Below are 19,838 nucleotides of genomic sequence, written 5' to 3' on the forward strand. Positions count from 1 at the left end.
CTTGTTGATTTTTATAATTCAATGCTAGAATTGTTAACATAAAGAAGTATGAAATTTGGCCATAATAGACACTGTATTTTTTTTACAGATAAAGGGTGTGCTCACAAAGGGCTGATAAAGAAATGGATGGAATGGTAGAGCGTTTATTAACCATTCCCAGATATATTAATCAGAGATTTATATATACTACCCAAATGATGTTCTTTCTATAGTTTGATAATAGACTAGACTTTCATTGTGTGTTAAACAGTTCAGCTGGTTTTGTAATTTTATAATTTTGCATGAATAAACCTGAGACAAAATGTACGACACTCACGTGCCAAAACAAGGATGACTTCTTCTAAACATACAGGTGTGTTTTGTTACAAAATTAAAAGTATCGCCTGATTGAACCCATTTACCCCTGATATAAATTAATCATTGATATCTAATTTTCTTCATTGACGTGGGGAGTTTCGTATCAGAAAAAAAAATTCAGAATATGCCTTTAAACTTTTAAACCGCTTTATTTTTAAAATTTTAAATTTTAAGGCAAAATTACAAGGTCAGACATACTTGTAGAATATCCTTGCTTAAATGTTCTGTTGTAAGATAATGTTGCCATAAAAATTGATAGTTTTACTGAAAGTATTAAGCTGCCTTGTTTAGAACTTATTACACTAAGATTAGGGCGGGGATTATGTGATAAAACAAAAACAAAACTTTCTGCACTTTCCCTCATTTTTTATTTGGAACACTCCTGCCGCATTTCTTCAGTCCCTAAGTTAAATTTTAATACAATTTTACGAAGTTAATTTAGTTTCAAATATGGATAGAAAAACTCTAAAGTTTAGGAATCCGTAGGGTTTAGGCTCCTCCTATTAGAAGCTACAATTGAGTCTTTTAAGATAATAGGAGAGGTAATTAGAGGGGGGGGGGGGGCCGGGGGGGGGGGTATAAATGCTTCAAGTATAAAATATTTGTTCCTACCAAACTTTGTCCTCCTTAAACTTTGAGTGCAGAGTTTTCAACAACACAATAATATTTTTAAAATTATCATATTTTTATATTAAAATAATTTACATCTATAGCCAATTATTTTATAATTTTGTTCTTGTTCTTTAAAAGATTAAACCAATGTGTAATATTCCCAATATGGAGAAAATATAAATTTGCTGACATCAAAATATATCTTCATGTTTTAGAAAAGTGTTTTTTATTAAAAATGTTGAAAAAAATCTAATTCTAAAAGACAGAAAATTTTATAAGTGAGTATTGACACTCAGTATTCAATATTAAAAAAATCTTTTTCTTTTTAAATTCAACAGTAGACGAAATAGCAGGCAACTTTACTTATCCATGCTTTCAATGTCCTAAAAATAAAGAAACTTATTTTTAAACATTTTTTTAAAAAACAATTTAATCTTGTTTACTTTTTCCTTGCTTGTTAAGAATGATTATTTTAGGTTCTGTACAAAAAATAAACTAAAATTGATTTTGCTTCAGAAACATCTAGTTAATTTTTGATTTGAATAGGCTTAGTGCTTAGAAAACGAAATTTAAATAAATGTGTTAATTATGATGTTTGTTTCATATTTTTACACAATTTTATCTTTAGCAGTACTACTCTATAATTTTAACAAACGTTTACTCCCCTTAATTGCCTCTACGGGAAATTGATGTGGTAGAGAGGGAAGGGAGAATTCGACCTCCAATTTTAGTTTTAAAAAGAATTTTTGAAGCCAGTCATTTTTTCTATGCGTGATTTCTTTTGGAAGGGTGGCAATACACCCATCCCCCCCCCCCCCCCCAAAAAAAAACAACAACTATAAATCTCTCTTTGATCCACTAGAAGCTACATTAAGGAGAAACATATCGGTTAGTGAGACAAACATCCTGTTACTTTAGTATAAGGATTATAAATTGGTTTATTTATTTAATGTTTATAATCTTTAAACATATAAATTATTTTTAGTTTTTGTTGGATACAGTGTCTGCAGGTCTGGTTTATCTGAATGGACATTTACATGATCTCATGATTCTCAGGAATAAACATAGTTATATATAAATATATCAATTTCTTGATATCAATGATATGAAAACAAGTATAGAATATCCATATCCTGATATCAATGATATGAAAACAAGTAAAGACATATTGTAAAGGGAATATATTAGCAATGCACTTAAGTTATTGTTAGGTAAAATCTAACCTAAAATATAAGAAACCTATTTTCTCGTATTTGGTCGAAACCGATTAACATCCGGTGGATTAGAACTTGTTCTCATCCATACGAAAAAAATATGACTAGCATCGTAATATATCTAGATTTATACGAATATAAAAATATACAATCATAAGATAAAAACCAGTTAATTAAACCCGTGACTTCGGCATCTCGGGGCTAAAAAAACTGGTTTTAATCTTATGATTGTACTTTTTATATCCTCGGAAAGCTTTTTATAATAGTGTATGATAAATAACTATTATAGGAATAAGAAATTAATTAGAAAATCTGAAAAAGGTAGATTTCTTAGGAATTAGTTTCAAGAAACAAAATATTATGTTTCCTGCAAGGCTTTAGAATAATGTAGAATAATATGGCAATATAATTGAGCCATGTCTGTCGGGTGGGGGGTTGTTGTTGTAATCCTAGAACTAATAGACCACCAAGGGTACAAGTCTAAAGCTAGTTACCATTATTTCTCCTCGTTCCAGAGTTATCCTCTCCCTTAGGATGCTATAATCCTTGCTTATAAAATATATAACTTCAAACTCATTTTAAACATAATTTAAATAAGATATGACAATAAATGCAAAATTTCAATTTCAAGTAAGAAATAAATGAATAAGACTTATTGCAGAGAAAAAGAAAAATGTTGAACCTCCTGAGTTGGTCATTTAAAACACATGTTGGCATAATCCAAAGAAGAAAAAAGTTTGTAAGAGCAGAAGTCTTTAACAAAAGTTTAAATTATCACACTTTTAATATTCATTCATGTCTTGCTTTTAGACATTGAAATAAAGGTTTAAAAATCTTCTATGATAGACTAGTCTCTAAAACCTCTAAAGGTAAAGCTTAAAAATAGGTTTGAGTATAACCCAACATTAGTTTGGTTTTGAATAATGAGGATTTTTTTGGCTGGTCAAATTTAGTTGGATGAAGGTTTCGTAGGGTGGATTTACTCCCAGCCCCAATTCCTCCCCCATGCTCAACCTGCTCAATATATATCTTTTAAATGTTTTCTGAGATCTTGCTGGATACACTGTCACACACAAACAACTTACTGCAGAATAAAGGATAGTCAGACAGGAAAAAATTATAAGTAATTTTCACTTTTGTTTGATTTTAAAGACTATATCTTTAGACTATCTATTTATCAAAGATTATCTTTTGGCCTTGATTACTGTAATTCAATCAATTAATATTAGTATATAACAAATTTCATTTCTATCCTACTTAATCTAAGTTTCAACCAGAGGTTCCAATTAGAGAATGATTAGAGCTCTTTAGTAGGTAATAATTGTAAGGCTAAGCAAATTACTTTAATTGCAACCAATTTTTCTCAGAGCAGGTTTTGCAAAAAGTTTCAGTTAGTTCAGTCACTATTTTTCATTTTTTTAACCTTACTTCAAGAATACATAGGAAAATCTTATTAATATAAGGGTAAAATGTTGTTTTTTTAAGTTTTAAACCTTTTTTAAAAGAAAATAGGCAGATTATACCATTAAACTTAAAACCTTTTACATCATAGTTTCACCAAAAATTAAAAGATCTAACCTAACTAGGCTAGACTCTTTTGTTTATGCAGTTATCTTAATATAATGTTATTACTTTCCTTTGATTTTGTTTTTATTGAGTTTAATCTGCAGATTAGTCAGAATTAGTCTAGATATTGGCCGCTTCTAAAACTTGGTTATGCACTCCTCAAAAATGCACTTTTTAAAAAACTTTTCATCAAAATTACTTATTCTGTCTCTTTTTATTTTCCCCCCTTCCTCAATTATTATTTTCAAAAGTAATTTGCAATGCTAAAATAATAATTACTTGGGTCTATGAAAGAAAAATGCCTTAAATTATAAAGCTATGATATGGGTTTTACTTTGGTTGGTTGTTGTATTAGTGGTACAATTGCAAAATAAGGTATATTTAACTTTTGTAGATATTGTAGAACTAGGACATAAAATATACAGGTTTTTATTCTTCATGGAAATTGGTTATTATCTATAAATTGCACTCTTTAATGTTTGATTTTTATTTTTTTTATTTTAAATAAAATATTAAATTCTCTATATTTAATTACTTTTCATTGCATCTAAAACTTGTGTGATATTGATTTACTAGACTTTTGTACAGGCAAATCTTTAAAAATCCTGGGAATGCTTATGTAAATTATGATATTTGACTCATCTTTAAAAAAATAATTTATGAGTATTTTTTGGCAATTAATATTTAATTATTCTCCAAATAAATAAAAAGGATTCAAATATTTATAGGTAAGAAAGACTCTTGTTATTAATTAGGTCTATTTTATATTATTTACCTTTATATTAACTATGTTTAAAACCAGGATGCATGATATGTATTCAATGCATGGAGATGAAACTCTAGAGCTAGGCAAGGGGACACAAAAATTATAAAAGGTTAGAAAAAGCTTAAATATTAATTCAAGTATTTTATTAAACAATACATAAAACATAATTTCATAAATCATAAATAAAATTCTTTGGTAAAACTGTATTAAATATATTCATTCATTTACAGTCAGGAATGTTGTCACATACAACTGGACTATTGAAATATTAATCTTAAGAATATCTTCTTTTTGAAGGTTCTGTGCTTGTGTAGTCTTAGGAGTAAATGGTCTAAGACACCTACATTATCATTAGCTAGTGATGTAACAATTTTAATTCTTAATAAGATGATTAAAAAGGTCATCTGACGTTCTTATTCTTGAGGCTGGTTTAAGTTTAACTACTACAAACATAAGCCTCATTTACTTTTATTAATCTCATTTCTGGAATGTTAGAAAAGAAGTAAGATGAGTAAGGGAAAAAAAACAACATTTTTTATGCAAAATTATCTATCTTTCTCTTATGGATTCATACTACACAATGTATACCACACCCTAGAACAATATAAAACCAATTACAATTCTACAGCCTTATATAAGTAACAATAGATGGTAGCTTTGTTTCTTTCCCTCTGTAACATTACTCGAATATTAATTTACACTAAACAAGATGCCAAAACTGTAGGGTTGTGATGAATATTCATTAACAAATAAGATAAACATATTATCTAATAAATACAGAATAAAATGATTAAGCCTGAAAAGATGAAACATATTTTTACTCTAGAAGTTTGTCCTTAATGTTGTTTTTAAGATTTTAAATAAGGATAAGCTTTAAATAAGCTACATAATGCATTCCAATTTTTAAAAACGCCCAATAGCTAAACTTAAGTCAATACAAAATTATTCATTTCAAGTAAATACATTTAAAAATATGTTGTAATAAATTAATAATTTTCACATGAACCATAAAATTAAATGAAAGAAAAGTACAAATCTAACACCATAACCAAAATACAGTAAAATGAAACTACATTCTTCATAGTACTATAAGTTTTGTAGTATTGGTGCATTATAAAGAATTTTGCCAGGGTTTATGTATGATCACGTTCCAACCATTGTTCTGCCAGTATAGCAGTAACAGCTTCTTTTAGTTTTATATTTTATCTAAGTACTTAAGCTTTACAGAAATAGAGAAAAAATATAAAATTCTGTCAAGTAAAGAATGACAGTACTCTCACACAATGTTAGAATGAATGACACTAAAACTAAGATGATATCTTTAAATGTAACATTCATACCAGATAGACATTATTTTTTTTGTATCTATACAAAAAATTTGCTAATTGCATGCTGAAAAATCAATACCTTTTCAAGATTAAAGATTCAACATATATTATTAGTTTGATGCCTACTTCTTCAGTTTAATAGTTGTGCTCTCTTTAAAACTATCTCATTATGAAATAAGAACTATTTTTAATCCAATATTGTAACAAAATGAAAAGCGAAGATAATTGAATTGCAGTGGTAATCCAGTCTAACAAGTTGTAAAAAGGAATAAGGGAAATATTGGCAGATTTATTCTGAATCAAAGAGATCAATTGCATTTGGAATTACGGCTCTAACATATTTTATTTTCGTTTTTGCACATACTGGCTTATATCAGTTGTTAGTTTCTTTGGTTAGCATTAAAAAAAAATGATATGGTCACCTTATTTGATTACTCTTGAAAATAAAAAGTGAACACTTTACAGAGATTAAACGTTCAGCCAAAGTTTTATTGTTCAGCACATTAGTCTTTATACAAGACTTTAATTTATTTCTCATGTCAAAAATAAATTTTATTGGAGACAATATTATTTATGTGATATTAAATTTATTAAAATAAAGACCTGCTAATCCCATTCTTGTATTGGATAATACAGAGAAATTTCAATGAAATATAGAAAGTAGGTCATTTTAAATTATGTTAGGAATACCATACTTCCTTCCATACAATATGTACATATTATATTTATTGAAAAGAATTTTGGAAAGTGGGCAGACAGATTGTCTGACTTAACTTCACAACAAACACACATATTCATGCATACATAACTCACATACACAACACATATCAAACCAGGGATCAGTGATACGTTTAAAAGGTATGATATGTTATTTCTTCATTGTGTACACTATTTAAAAAGGTAAAATCAATTTTTTGTTGTTTAAAAATTCGTTTATAAATGCTCAGATATCTAAATAGGTTGTTGAAATTTATAGATGAAGACCTTCCAACATCTGTTGTTTTTGTTATGACATATTAACAATTGACTTTTGTATAATATGTTGGTAAGGGCCAATGTAATCTTTAACTCCCACACAGCAATTATTACTATAATATTAGGAAGGTTTAAACTTAAAGTTTGTTTAAACCACAAATTTATCAATCCCTTCAACCCTGTAATTTTAAAACACACACACACACACTGGCTTACTGATATGAATTTTCATTGTATAAGATATATCAGATCTTGTATTAAAAAGTTTGTCAGTTGGATAATAGTTTGACATTGTCCTCCCCTACCCCACTCCATATGTTCTTGTATTATTTCCAACTTTTCCCCTATTTTGTGATCACATATAAAATATAAAAAGGTAATATTTCTGTGAAATAAGGCTTTTTCGGCCCAATAAAAATACATTTTCCTTTACAAATATTATTATATTTATATTTTGTTCTATATGAGTCAAATTTACCTAACTTTTATATTGATTAAAAATGAAAGCAATATCATTAAAAACATTTAGGTTTTGATACTTTTCAAATTGTTGATATTTATTAATAATTAATTTTGCATATTTTATAACTTAGTGTTATTTCGCCTGAAAATAATAAAATAGGATTTGTTCATTTAAACTTTAAATTTGGTTATACAGAAAATAAATAAAATAAGCAGGTAATAAGAAATGTGGCTAAAATGAAAATGGGAATTTAGGTTATAGAAGAGAAAACAAATTTTGTGAAGAGCCTGTAATTCTTGGAATAGGAGAGAGTAGGCCCAAAAGATTGTTCTCTAATATGTTTAGACAAGTTGAATCTCAGATTAAAAGCAAACTTTAAGATGTCGGATCTTTGGAAAAACTTTTTGCAGCATCAATTCAGGGACAGGGTTATGGCAGCTGAGGAAAATTGAATTGTGGTTCATGAATTTAAGCCAGTCAAAACCAACATTCCTTTTCTCTAACTTATTGTTTTCTGATGTACAGGCTGATATACAAGCAATTCAGAAAATAACTATTCCAGTTTTTTTTAAGTTGAGGCAAAATAGCTTTTCTTCCGATACCCTATCCCTGTACCTTGATCAAATATAGAGAATCGTAAGAGAAGAGAAGGAGTGACAATTTGTCTAACCTTTTTCTCAGAAATGGGGAGAAAAGTAAACAAACATTTAAACAAATTGGGAAAGATTCAGAATTTCATTAATATACAATTTGAACCTGGGATATCATGATAGGTAACTTGTCGATAAATTTGGAAATGATTTTAGAATGACTAAGCTTATTTAACTGTTTTAGGAATCGCAATAAAGATTGAAATTTTTGGACAATTCAACATTGTTTGTTATATACGGACGAACCTAACTCAAATGTAGTTAGAATGGCTGTGCTTTAAAAAAGAATTATTTGTGTGTTCCCCGCTAAATTAGAATTGGTTGATTGGAAGTGGAATCGAGCCTATCGCCTTCTTGCTGTTGACCAAGGATATTTGTCGCATGTTGATGTCAGGTTTGGTCAGTGGCCAGTCATTCTACCAACACTACCAAAGGTAAGTTCATGGATATAGAATATTACGTGGATATTTTTACGCGGAAAAATTGTATTTTTTTTTAGATGCGCCTGTTTCTCTTACTTAGTAGGTATAGGTACAATACCTCAAAACAAGAAAAATAATTAGAATTTCGCCGGACTAATGTAATAAAATGTAAAACTATTTTCATAATTTAAAAAGGGGGGGGGAGGGCGGATGTTTCCCTTGTTTATGTAAATATTTTTGTTTAGAATTCACAATTTTTGTTGAAGAGTAAAGAACCAGACTTCGACTTTTCTAAGAATTCTGAAATCCGTACTTTGGTATTTTCTGATGTAGATATTAAGTCAGGTGAATATATGTATTATACATTTTCTACTTTTTTTCGTCATTTTGTACATTCTGCAGTGCAGAGATTTTTTTTGTGACACAAAGCTACGTTACAATTGAATTTTTTTTTGGTGGTACTTTTTTCTGGACGTGAAGTAGACATTTAATTCAGAGTTTTTTTTTCAAAATTATATTACTCAGGAAGGCTGGGGACATTGGACTGTAAATTGAATTAGGCTCCAAATGTTTGTTAAGTTTATAAGTTATACATTTTGTTAGCCTATTCCTCTTTTAATAACTTACTGTGATGCATTTTTAAAGCCTTTTTGTTAAATTTCAAATTTTGCATGGTGATTCCTTTAGTAGTTAGGTACGATTTAGAAAGCGTAGCAACTCTATAATCATTACCAAAATGTCCGTACGTCCATTTTAAACATGTTGATTTTTTTACTTTTTTAAATAGCTTTTTTCGTTAATTTAGGCATGTTAGAATTGTCCTATCGATTTCAAATTTTGCATTATGATTCCTGTAATAGTTAGGTACGAGTTAGAAAGCGTAGCAACTCTATAATCATTACCAGAATGTCCGTACGTCCATTTTAAACATGTTGATTTTTTTTACATTTTTAACAACAAATTTGTATGTGACCTAATTATCCGATTGGTCTGATTTTTGGTATACTGATTCCTAGGACAACAAAGTACAATATTATAAGCGAAGCAACTCTATAATCAAGTCCTAAAAATGTAAGTATGTCCATAATCATTATCCTGTATCAAGCAGTTTTTCAACAAATTTACTTACAATTTTTGCTTTGACTCTTATACATTCGCATTCTGATTAATAAGTTCTGACATTATACAAGTGTTAATGTCTGTTTGTCCTACCCTTTCAGAGCTTCGCTTTTATGGATGTTGTCATCCTTGTTTCTTCTAAAAGTAATAAAAAATAATTTCCAATAGATCCTTCCAGTTAGTGGAAGTCTGTCTGTTTAAGTAGTAGGATTTACTTATGTTTGTTTGCATGAAAGTTTGCTTTTAAGTTTAAGAAAATTATTCCAGTATGTCTTCGAAACCGATATCCGCGGAAAGCTGTCTATAATACGATGAGATAAATAACTACTCTAGACAATTTATAGGTTTCATAAATGGACAGTACCTAATACTTTTATTTATTAAAATAACATCCGTTTTCTTGAAAATTAATCTTGTTTAATTATGAAATTTCTATCAATACATAAAAGAATGTTTTTTCTTCTGTAGACGAAACAAATTGGTTTACTTTGAACGGATTAGTTAATAGACTGATAGACTTATTCACCTCCTTGTACTGCCAATTTGTTATTATCATTTGAAACTCGCCCATAGGAAAATACATTTGTTTGAAATATCCTCTTTACCTAAAAGTATAGCCTCTTATATTTAGGCTGTGTTAAGGTAGGACAACTGGCTTACTCACTTACATTTTTGGGGCAGATGGTGCTGGTCTATACTTAGAAATTGTGCGAAAAAAGGCACCATCAAATTCGTAATTACCTTCCCCCCCCTTCCCCCTTTTATTGCAAGTCCTTGTGCTGTAAAACTTTGTATTCCAAAATCCAGGCAAAATATTAAATGTTCTTGTACCATTATTAAAGCACAGTGTGAGAAAATTAAAAAAACCTCTAATTTAACTCTGTACATATATTAGGTACCTATTGTCTATAGTGCATTCTGTTCAAATTCAGCGATACAGGGATAGATGAATACAATATAATTTGTATTTCTCCCTTTATTTTTAAATCAACTGAAAGACTTTAACTGGTTGTTTGACAGAGATGTTTATTAGGTATTATCTTTTATTTAGCTATCACTGTATCCCGGAATAAAATTAGTTAACACCATTTTCGCTAATCCTGTTATTGTTGAAATCTTTTTAAGGTTTACTTAACCCTTATACAACTGTGTCTATTTTTTCTTTTTCTCAGAAATCTTTTAATTATATAAAATTAAAACTCTTCTAGTAATTTCTAAAGGTACAATAGAACATCAAAGGGATAGTTTTATTGAAATGATTTGTTTGAACCTCCAAAGTGACTGTTTTACCACTGAAGATTTTGTAAAATTGAATTGTTAATTTGTTTTGTTTAGTGACCTGTTATGTCAACGGTGGAGATGGAATTGCTGGCAAGATTGCAGGCAAGGGCCCTCTCTATACCTGCCCGTGGAATCCTGAAAATTACAGGTATAATACTTCATGGATTAGCATTGAAAAATTAATTAAAATTTAAGCTAAAGCCAAAAAATCATTGTGGAATTAAAGATAAATATTTTCCTTTAGATTTTTTAATTTGGAAAAAATTATTCTTTGAACTTTTATTGGTTTATTTTAATTTGTTTTGTCCTTTACAAAAACAGCCCTTTGTTTATTCTTATTGTTGGCTATAAAAAAAAACCCTAATTGAGTTTGATTGATTTTTTTTGTATTTAAAAAAATTTAAATTTAATTATCATTTAAAAATTTTCTGAAAAGGACATTATTTATCATTTAACACCAATATGATACTGATAGGTAATATTTATACTTCTGTTCTTTATGCTTATTATTTTCTCCAATTGTTATTAATTTCTTCTAAAGGCTTTACTTTTTAGGATTGGATTGCACAGACTAAAAATCGTTGCAGAGGACACTTTGGGACGGATACAGACAGTCGAACACTCTTTTACTTTAGGAAACATTTTTTGTTTATTATTTTACCTTCTCTTTATAACAATGTTCATGTGCAATACTGACTAAATGAATATGATCCTCTCTATAATATTAGAACAATGTTCATGTGCCACACTGACTAACTAAATATTATTCTTTCTATAATATTAGAACAATGTTCATGTGCCACACTGACTAACCAAATATTATTCTTTCTATAATATTAGAACAATGTTCATGTGCCACACTGACTAACTAAATATTATTCTTTCTATAATATTAGAACAATGTTCATGTGCCACACTGACTAACTAAATATTATTCTTTCTATAATATTAGAACAATGTTCATGTGCCACACTGACTAACTAAATATTATTCTTTCTATAATATTAGAACAATGTTCATGTGCCACACTGACTAACTAAATATTATCCTTTCTATAATATTAGAACAATGTTCATGTGCCACACTGACTAACTAAATATTATCCTTCCATAATATTAGAACAATGTTCATGTGCCACACTGACTAACTAAATATTATTCTTTCTATAATATTAGAACAATGTTCATGTGCCACACTGACTAACTTAATATTATCCTTTCTATAATATTAGAACAATGTTCATGTGCCACACTGACTAACTAAATATTATCCTTTCTATAATATTAGAACAATGTTCATGTGCCACACTGACTAACTAAATATTATCCTTTCTATAATATTAGAACAATGTTCATGTGCCACACTGACTAACTAAATATTATCCTTTCTATAATATTAGAACAATGTTCATGTGCCACACTGACTAACTAAATATTATCCTTTCTATAATATTAGAACAATGTTCATGTGCAAAACTGACTAACTGTAGATTATCCTTCTTATCCAACCACTTGAATGGTCAAATTAAATTCTGATATTTTCATTTCTTTTTATTGTTATGGTATTTCAGAACTTTTCTTCTGATATTCAGAAATAAAGGAATACTTAATTTAAAGAATGGATTTAGGAACTGAAATAAGAATTTTTCCCTCTACAATGTTCTGAAAAATATTTCCATTATTGAGTAAAGCTTTATGAATTACAATATTATACAATCTGTTGATCATAAAATATTAAAGATTTCTTTTACTACACTTTCAGGTTTTGAAAAGAATTAGATGATTTTTTCTCTAAACATACTTATTTCTCCATCCCTGTTACGATAAAAAACATTCATAGATTCTTTAAACACAGGGAAATAGAGAAGTGTAAATGAAATGAAAAATTAATTAGTCTGTGTCCTTAATCAACTTGAGAATATTTCTTTGAAAATCGGAAATTAAAGATCAAGAAACATGTTTTTTTTTCTTTCTTTTATCTAGATTACAAGCTATGTAAAGACAGGGTTACCTTTTCTGAAGAGAATAAAATTATCCTGCATTGACCTTTTCCTTGATTCATTCATGATTTTTAACTTTCTTTCTATGCATTGTGCATTGAATAGTTCAAAAGTCAAGAAAAAAAATGTAACTAGTTCTTAGAAAATATTTTGTAATATTATATTACTTTTGGGGATAAGTGCATCTTTTCTATCATTTACATATTCTGCCAGTGCAGTTTGAAATAGTCAGGTTGAATTAACAATATGTACACTAGTTAGATTTAAGCCTCAATTTTTATAATGAAAATGTTAAAACATATTTATTTTCATATCAGGTGTGTATTTTAAGAACTTTAATTTTAATTCTAAGTTCAGAAAACTAACTTTTTATATGATGTAAGAAGCAAGGTGTTTGTTTTCTGTTTAAAAAATTATAAGTAATCTGCCTCTAATAAGTATTTAAAGAGCCCCTTCTTCAGTGAATTCTATAAAATGCTTTTGTAAGTAACTATCATTTTTTTCAAAGCAGGTTTTTTGATAAATAATAAATGATAAATGTTAGATAAAACTGCTGCTGTATCATTTAACCGCTTACTTCCTAAAATAATTCTTGGTATATCATTTTCAAATATTTTTCAGGTAAGCATTTTAAAAAAAAAGATTTGGGTTTTGATTTCCAGGGGGGGATATTTTAGTCACAGGGGGGGGGGGGAGTGGTGAAAGTAACCTTTAATATCTGTTCGGCGAGATCTTACGCTACACACAGACGGACAGACATGCTGTTACTTTTATATCCTATTATATAAAGTATATATATAAAGCTGAAGATTTCGATAAATACTGAACCGATTGAGTTCTCCATTTTATGGAAGCTTCTTATAGGTCCCTGAGTGGTTTTTAGGCTATCAAATTTTTATTTAAGTTTGGTTTTAGGCTATTTGCCTACTTTTCTTACTCCATCGAATACAGAGCTCTTAGATGCTAGGAGCGCAACCTTTAGTAAATAGAATACTTATTTATTTAAAAATTTCTAACTTGATTATTTCTGAGGATTTGAAAGATAAAAATAATCCTGTTCTATTTCAGGTCTTGTATGGAGGTTCATTGATATTAAGCATATCTTTTCTTCCTCTTCTAAACTTGATGTCTAAATTTATAACTGAAAGGAAAACTAATTCATCTCCTAACTCATATTGGAAGAGTTTACTCTAATTTGTTAGAATCTTCAATACATTACAAAATGCACAAAATAAAGTATATATTAATGTTGAAATAACCTTATTTAAACTGTTTTTTTTTAGTATTAGTTGCTTGTCTAAAAGACACTAGGATAATAGATTTTCCATTGATGATATACTTATAAATGTTACTATTTGCCATAGGTAAAAATAAAAAAAATATTGATATTAAAACAACTTTTAAATCACCCCAGAAGATTTTTCAATGAAAAAATCTTATTCGACTTTTGTTCATGCTCTCTTCTGATAAAAGTTGGTACTGAAATACTAGTATTGCTAATTATTGCAAAAATGTTAGCTAGACCCAATCAAAGCATTTGATAGGTTTGGCCTAGAATTTATTCTGGTTAATAGTTTTACTGGTGAAATTGTGACCTTGTATTTATCTATACACAACTTTCCCATATTTTCTTACAGGGATAAAATGAAACAAAAGTTTATCTATCTTATATTCTTCTTATCCTTATTTTAATACCTACTCTTATTTATATAGTTTATTTTTTAACATTAAGACTTTTCTCTTCCTCTTTCCCTCATTTTTCCAATCTTGTAACTCTATTACAAGAACTTGATTATGAAATGGACCCCCTAGCCCCACCGCCCCACAATCTTCATACCATAAAAAGATCCGAACCTTCCCCCCCTTCCCTATGCACATTGGTGAAGCACAAAACTGTTGCACTTTTGACACTAAAAGATTGGAATAAACTTCTTATAGTATTTCTCTAAGTAATTTCTGACAGTTCTAGATCCTTGAGGTTTCATCAACATAAATAGGAATAAATATTCAAATACTATTCTTTTGGATTTTTAAGAAGCCGAGTTAATATCATTGCCCCATGGGTACACAAACTGTCAAATTGAGTTATAGAGCAGATTTTTAGTTCAAGAGAATATGCGATAAATCATTTTAAATAAATCACGAAACCTTTATTAAAAATAAGTACTTCTGGCTCCAGAAGCTTGAGTGTCAGACTAACGGACCAAGTAATTAATTTACTTTCTTTAAGCTGTCTATCATAGAAAGCAGCGGAGAAACCCACATTTCCACAAAGCGTTACGGACGTACTGACGGACAGAAAAAGTGAATATATATTCAAATATTTTAAAACAATACATTAAATCCAAATTAAATTAAATCGCTAATTCTAATTCCCAATTTCTGTTTCTTATTAACACACATAAAAACAAACAAACATATACTGCAACACTTTTCATTTTTATTTGTCCCTATTATTATTTACATTGTCTGGAAGGTGTTTGGTTCGAATCTCGTAATCAACTACGCCACAAGTATATAAGTAAAAATGGGGCTTTGTAACAGATGTTAATAGCGAGTTCTCTGCCATTTATCTATCCCTGTGGAACCAAGATTATGATTTTGATTTGAATTAGAAAAATTAGCAGGAGGTTGCCAGATCGACTTCACAGAATAATTCAATATTTACTTCACACATGCTGCATAAGAAAATGTCTGAACGTCACCAGGAAACATAACAATATTTATGATAGAAGCGCAGCAAGCTTTTTATAATTTATGTATGTCAATATGTACTTCATGGTGTTGATTGGAGTCAAAATGTTACAAATTTTGGAGTATTGTTACATTAAATCCACATTTTCATCAACATATATTTTATAGATGCCAATAATAATTAGATTAAGAAACCTTTGCTTTCAGATTGTACTGGCAACCAAATACAGAGGGTACAGGTGGGCCAGTATTGTGGTCAAAAATAGTCCAAGGTGGGTGATAGCAAATTCGAACAGCACCCATTTTATGATATCTTCTGCAACATTTACTCGTTTCATGGTGAAAAGGTAAAAAGATTTACCTAAAAAAGATAAATCTAATTAATAAAGATTAAATAACTATTATAGCCTTATTTACAACAACATAGCTAAACTTATTTAAAAAACATTACAATTGAATTATAAGTTACAATTGACTAGATAATTTAAAGTAAACTATTACAAAAATTTAAGTTAAAATAGATCAAGCTACATTCACTAAGTTCAATAGTTCAAATTTGGTTGATATTAAAGGGACTTTAAATCTTACTTCAGATATCAGGGTTTGTAAGCTTTCTTCTAATTGCATAATTAGGCTCGTAAAGGGATGACCAGCATCAGAAGGACAAAGAGAGGGGAGCTTCATGCAGACAAGTGGATGACTAAGACTGTCAAAGAATTATAATGTCTGCAGTCAGGGGTCTCTCAACGGATCATCAGAAAATCTTCAGCCTGGTAAAATGTTGATTTAAGAATCAGGTTCATAGGATGATGGTGATTTAAAAGAAAAGCTTTTAGAACAATTGGAAGCAATAAATGTACCTAATCTATATCTTGACTTTTAAAAGAATCCTAGGTAATAATTAAAAGTATTACCTTGAGTTATCACAATATAACAAATATAGAGTAGCATTTGGTCTGGAAAATTATCACTTATAACATGGATAAGAAAATAAAAATATTTAAAAATTCAAAATAAAATTTAAAAATTTTTTTTAAAAATTAAAAAAACTAAAAGATTTCATTAAATTTAATTTGCTTAATTGAAAGAAGCAAAAAGATTAAATTTAAACTTGAAACTAAATTCAATAGAATTATTTTAATTTAAATTAAAAGAACTGAATTATTTTAACAATATTTCACAATTAGAACCTTTCAGCTCTAAGAACTAATTGATACTAAATTATAATAAGAAATTGAATGAATTACAATTAGTAAACAATGTACTGTCATTACACATGTATGACTAGCACATGGGAATGGTTTGGTGCGGCAAAAAGTATGAAATGTTATGTGGCATTTAGTCCCATCTGGGATAAGGAATGGACTTAATTTCCCAGACATTTTTTCCGCGGAAATTTTGGGGAAATTTTGTCCGAAAATGAAAATGTTTTGATAAAATTTCTGAAAAGAATGGACAAATTTTAAGTACAAAAAGTCCCTTTTTAGGGAAAAAAGATACAAAAACAATTTTTAAAATTTTAGAGAATTAACAATTAACATAATACAATGGAGAGCATGAATTATACTAATTTTCTCAGGATCTAATATCCAATAGAGTCAAATGAGTAAACAGTGCAGCAAGATAACATATTCTGCTTAAATGGTCATAATAAGGGGATTGATACTTTCAGCATCATTACGACTACAACACAGATGTCTTAATGATATTCATCAGTTTTTTTGCCAAGATATTCTATATTAAAAAGTTAATTACATTACATAAGTAATAGTTCAGCCAAAAGAAAGTAAGACGGAGTTTTGGAAAGAAATTTTGTGAAACCCGAGATTTTGATATTAATCTTCGTTATGGATGAGATATTTTACACGTAATGCATTAAATGTTCTATCATAAAATAGGGTTAAATCCGTTATTTACAGCTTTGCTACTCTAAAATTTTTTACTCTTTATCCTCATTGACTCTTAAAAAATATAAGACTTTTGGAAAAAGGCTTATCGTTTTTAAAAGCGAAGCTTTTCTATAATTAGGGTCCGTCCGTCCGTCTGTCCGTCCGTCACTCCGTACGTCCGTCCGTCACGGATAGCTTTTTTCGTTAATTTAGGCATGTTAGAATTGTCCTATCGATTTCAAACTTTGCATGGTGATTCCTGCAGTAGTTAGATACGATTTAGAAAGCGTAGCAACTCTATAATCATTACCAAAATGTCCGTACGTCCATTTTAAACATGTTGATTTTTTTTACTTTTTTAACAACAAATTTTTATATGATCTAATTATCCGATTGATCTGATTTTTTGTATACTGATTTATATTCTGATTATTCAGTTCTGACACTATACAAGTGTTAATGTCCGTTTGTCCTACCGTTTCAGTGCTTCGCTTTTATGGATGTTGTCATCCTTGTTAATCATCATTTTTATGTTCCTATGGACCTTCAAAATATTAGTCTCCGAAAAGTGCCTTGCTCCTAGGTCTTTTTTTTACCTATTATCATCGACTCTTAATTTTTTTGCTTAAAGTATTATTGCATTTTGCTTTTTAAAGCTATTGGACAAAATTATTAGCTACACTACCCATATATTGGTTTTTGCTTTCTGTCTGTTTGTGTAAGTGCGTTTGTAAGGTGCTTTTTCATGTTGGTATTTCTGTGTGTTAGAGAGATTGTGTGTGTCTGTGTGTTTGTGTGTGTGAGTGTGTGTAAGGATTTAAAGGATTAAGTGTGGTGATTGATGCCTGTAGAAATTGGTCCACAAAATAAAAGTTCAATCTTTATATAGAAAGGAATAGATATTCTGAATTTTGAAAATATACATAGTTTTTCATCTAAAATAATGGTCTCCAAAAAATTTGCCGGATCGCATTTAGTGACATGTTACACTTTATTAATATTTTTTACATTTTTTACACCAACACTCTTGCTATAGTAAGTATAGCTCTAGTTTTTTTTACAGTTTTGAAATCGTTTGATCTAGCCTAATCAATCTTGAAGAGTGTCAGAACTTGTCATAGGTATCATCATGCAAAGTTTGAAATCGATATATAGGACAATTCTAATAGGTCTAATTTAATTAAAAGAGCTAACCGTTCCACTTAAAGAGCTAACCGTTACGGACAGACCTACCTTAATTATAGAAAAGCTTCGCTTTTATAAATTTACAAGTCATCAATATTGTTTGTGTCAAGTGTGAAAGTGTTGTTCTATTTCTTCACTTTGTATCCTGCTTTCTTAGCTGTTGGCCCTTGGGTCATTGGCAGGTATTATCATGAAATTCTACACATTCTAGTAAACTAAAATAAAGTCTTTATTAACAAATGTTATTTATATTTAAATTAAATTCAAGAGCCCAAGCCCCCCCCCCTCTATTTGAAATAAATTGAAAACAAGGGTTGGGGGAGGGAATGAGGTAGTTTTTCGTTTGTTTGTTAATTACCTTTTAAACAGGTGAGGTTAGGTTTTATTGGGTACTGACCACTGGTTAGCCCAATAGGGTTGGGGCCGTTGCAGGAATGATTTAGGCAAGGGAAAAATAAATTTAAAATATTGGAGGTAGAAGAGTCATTGCTCGACAGGCACATTAAAGGGAATCACCGGATATTTTAAACTAATAAATAATGGCCATTATATATAATTTTAGCTTAGTTGAAGATTCTTATGGCGCTCAGTTTGCTTGGGGTACGTATGTTGACAACCAAGTTATGTACAACCAGGTCAGTAATACAATATTACATTTATTTTCATCTTATGTAGCACTGTGGGCTAGAATTGAATCAAGACAAAAGTAAGTGCCGAGCCCTGGGACCTATGTATGGTGAAAATAGACATAAAACCATGATGATTCCAGGTAAAACCAAAATATTTCAAAATATTTGCAAAGCAAGTGATAAAAATGGCCATTTATTAACTCCCTTCAGGAGTGGTTTTATTAAGAACTTTATAAAAGCAAAGTTGTTCAAAATTTAAAATAAATAATATTTGCTTTTCTTGTCATGATTATGCGACAACTCCTAGGGGGTGAAAATTGAACTTGAAATTTTCAAATCTAATTTTCTCAAAAAGCCACCGCTGAAATATTTTGGTTTTACCTGGAATAATCATGGTTTTATGTCTATTTTCACCATACATAGGTCCCAGGGCTCGGCACTTTCTTTTGTCTTGATTCAATTCTAGACCACAGTGGTAGGTATTATGTCCGTGTACAATTTTTGAAAGGGGAGGGCGGCTTTGACTTTTAGAAATCAAGTTATCAACACTAAAAGTCAAATAAACTCTTTTTTTTCAGTTGAGTTTCCTTGACTTTTAGTTTTATTTTGAAAAAGTGTCACACCCACCCGCCTCATTTGTAATTAAATCAAATAATTTAGTTATTTAATTGTATTTTTTTTTTGCAAAA

The 19,838-nt window shown here is 29.3% G+C and overlaps 1 protein-coding gene across 2 annotated transcripts in view; it reads left to right on the forward strand.

The window, feature by feature from the left end:
* The window catches only part of LOC145318203 (transmembrane protein 62-like), a 42,062-nt gene that overhangs the window by 17,024 nt on the left and 5,200 nt on the right, over window positions 1–19,838 (forward strand). For both annotated transcript variants that reach the window (XM_080159546.1, XM_080159551.1), the window contains exons 10-20: window positions 1,955–2,022; window positions 4,549–4,598; window positions 8,247–8,365; window positions 8,599–8,698; window positions 10,808–10,901; window positions 11,309–11,384; window positions 13,293–13,373; window positions 13,821–13,898; window positions 15,378–15,458; window positions 18,629–18,702; window positions 19,083–19,155. In XM_080159546.1, the coding sequence (XP_080015672.1) occupies window positions 1,955–2,022; window positions 4,549–4,598; window positions 8,247–8,365; window positions 8,599–8,698; window positions 10,808–10,901; window positions 11,309–11,384; window positions 13,293–13,373; window positions 13,821–13,898; window positions 15,378–15,458; window positions 18,629–18,702; window positions 19,083–19,155 (894 nt within the window). The remainder of the gene's footprint in view (window positions 1–1,954; window positions 2,023–4,548; window positions 4,599–8,246; window positions 8,366–8,598; window positions 8,699–10,807; window positions 10,902–11,308; window positions 11,385–13,292; window positions 13,374–13,820; window positions 13,899–15,377; window positions 15,459–18,628; window positions 18,703–19,082; window positions 19,156–19,838) is intronic.

This window comes from Acartia tonsa, chromosome 1 (genome assembly GCF_053477335.1).
Source record: "Acartia tonsa isolate MP-2025a chromosome 1, ASM5347733v1, whole genome shotgun sequence".
In the NCBI taxonomy this organism is placed as follows: domain Eukaryota; kingdom Metazoa; phylum Arthropoda; class Copepoda; order Calanoida; family Acartiidae; genus Acartia; species Acartia tonsa.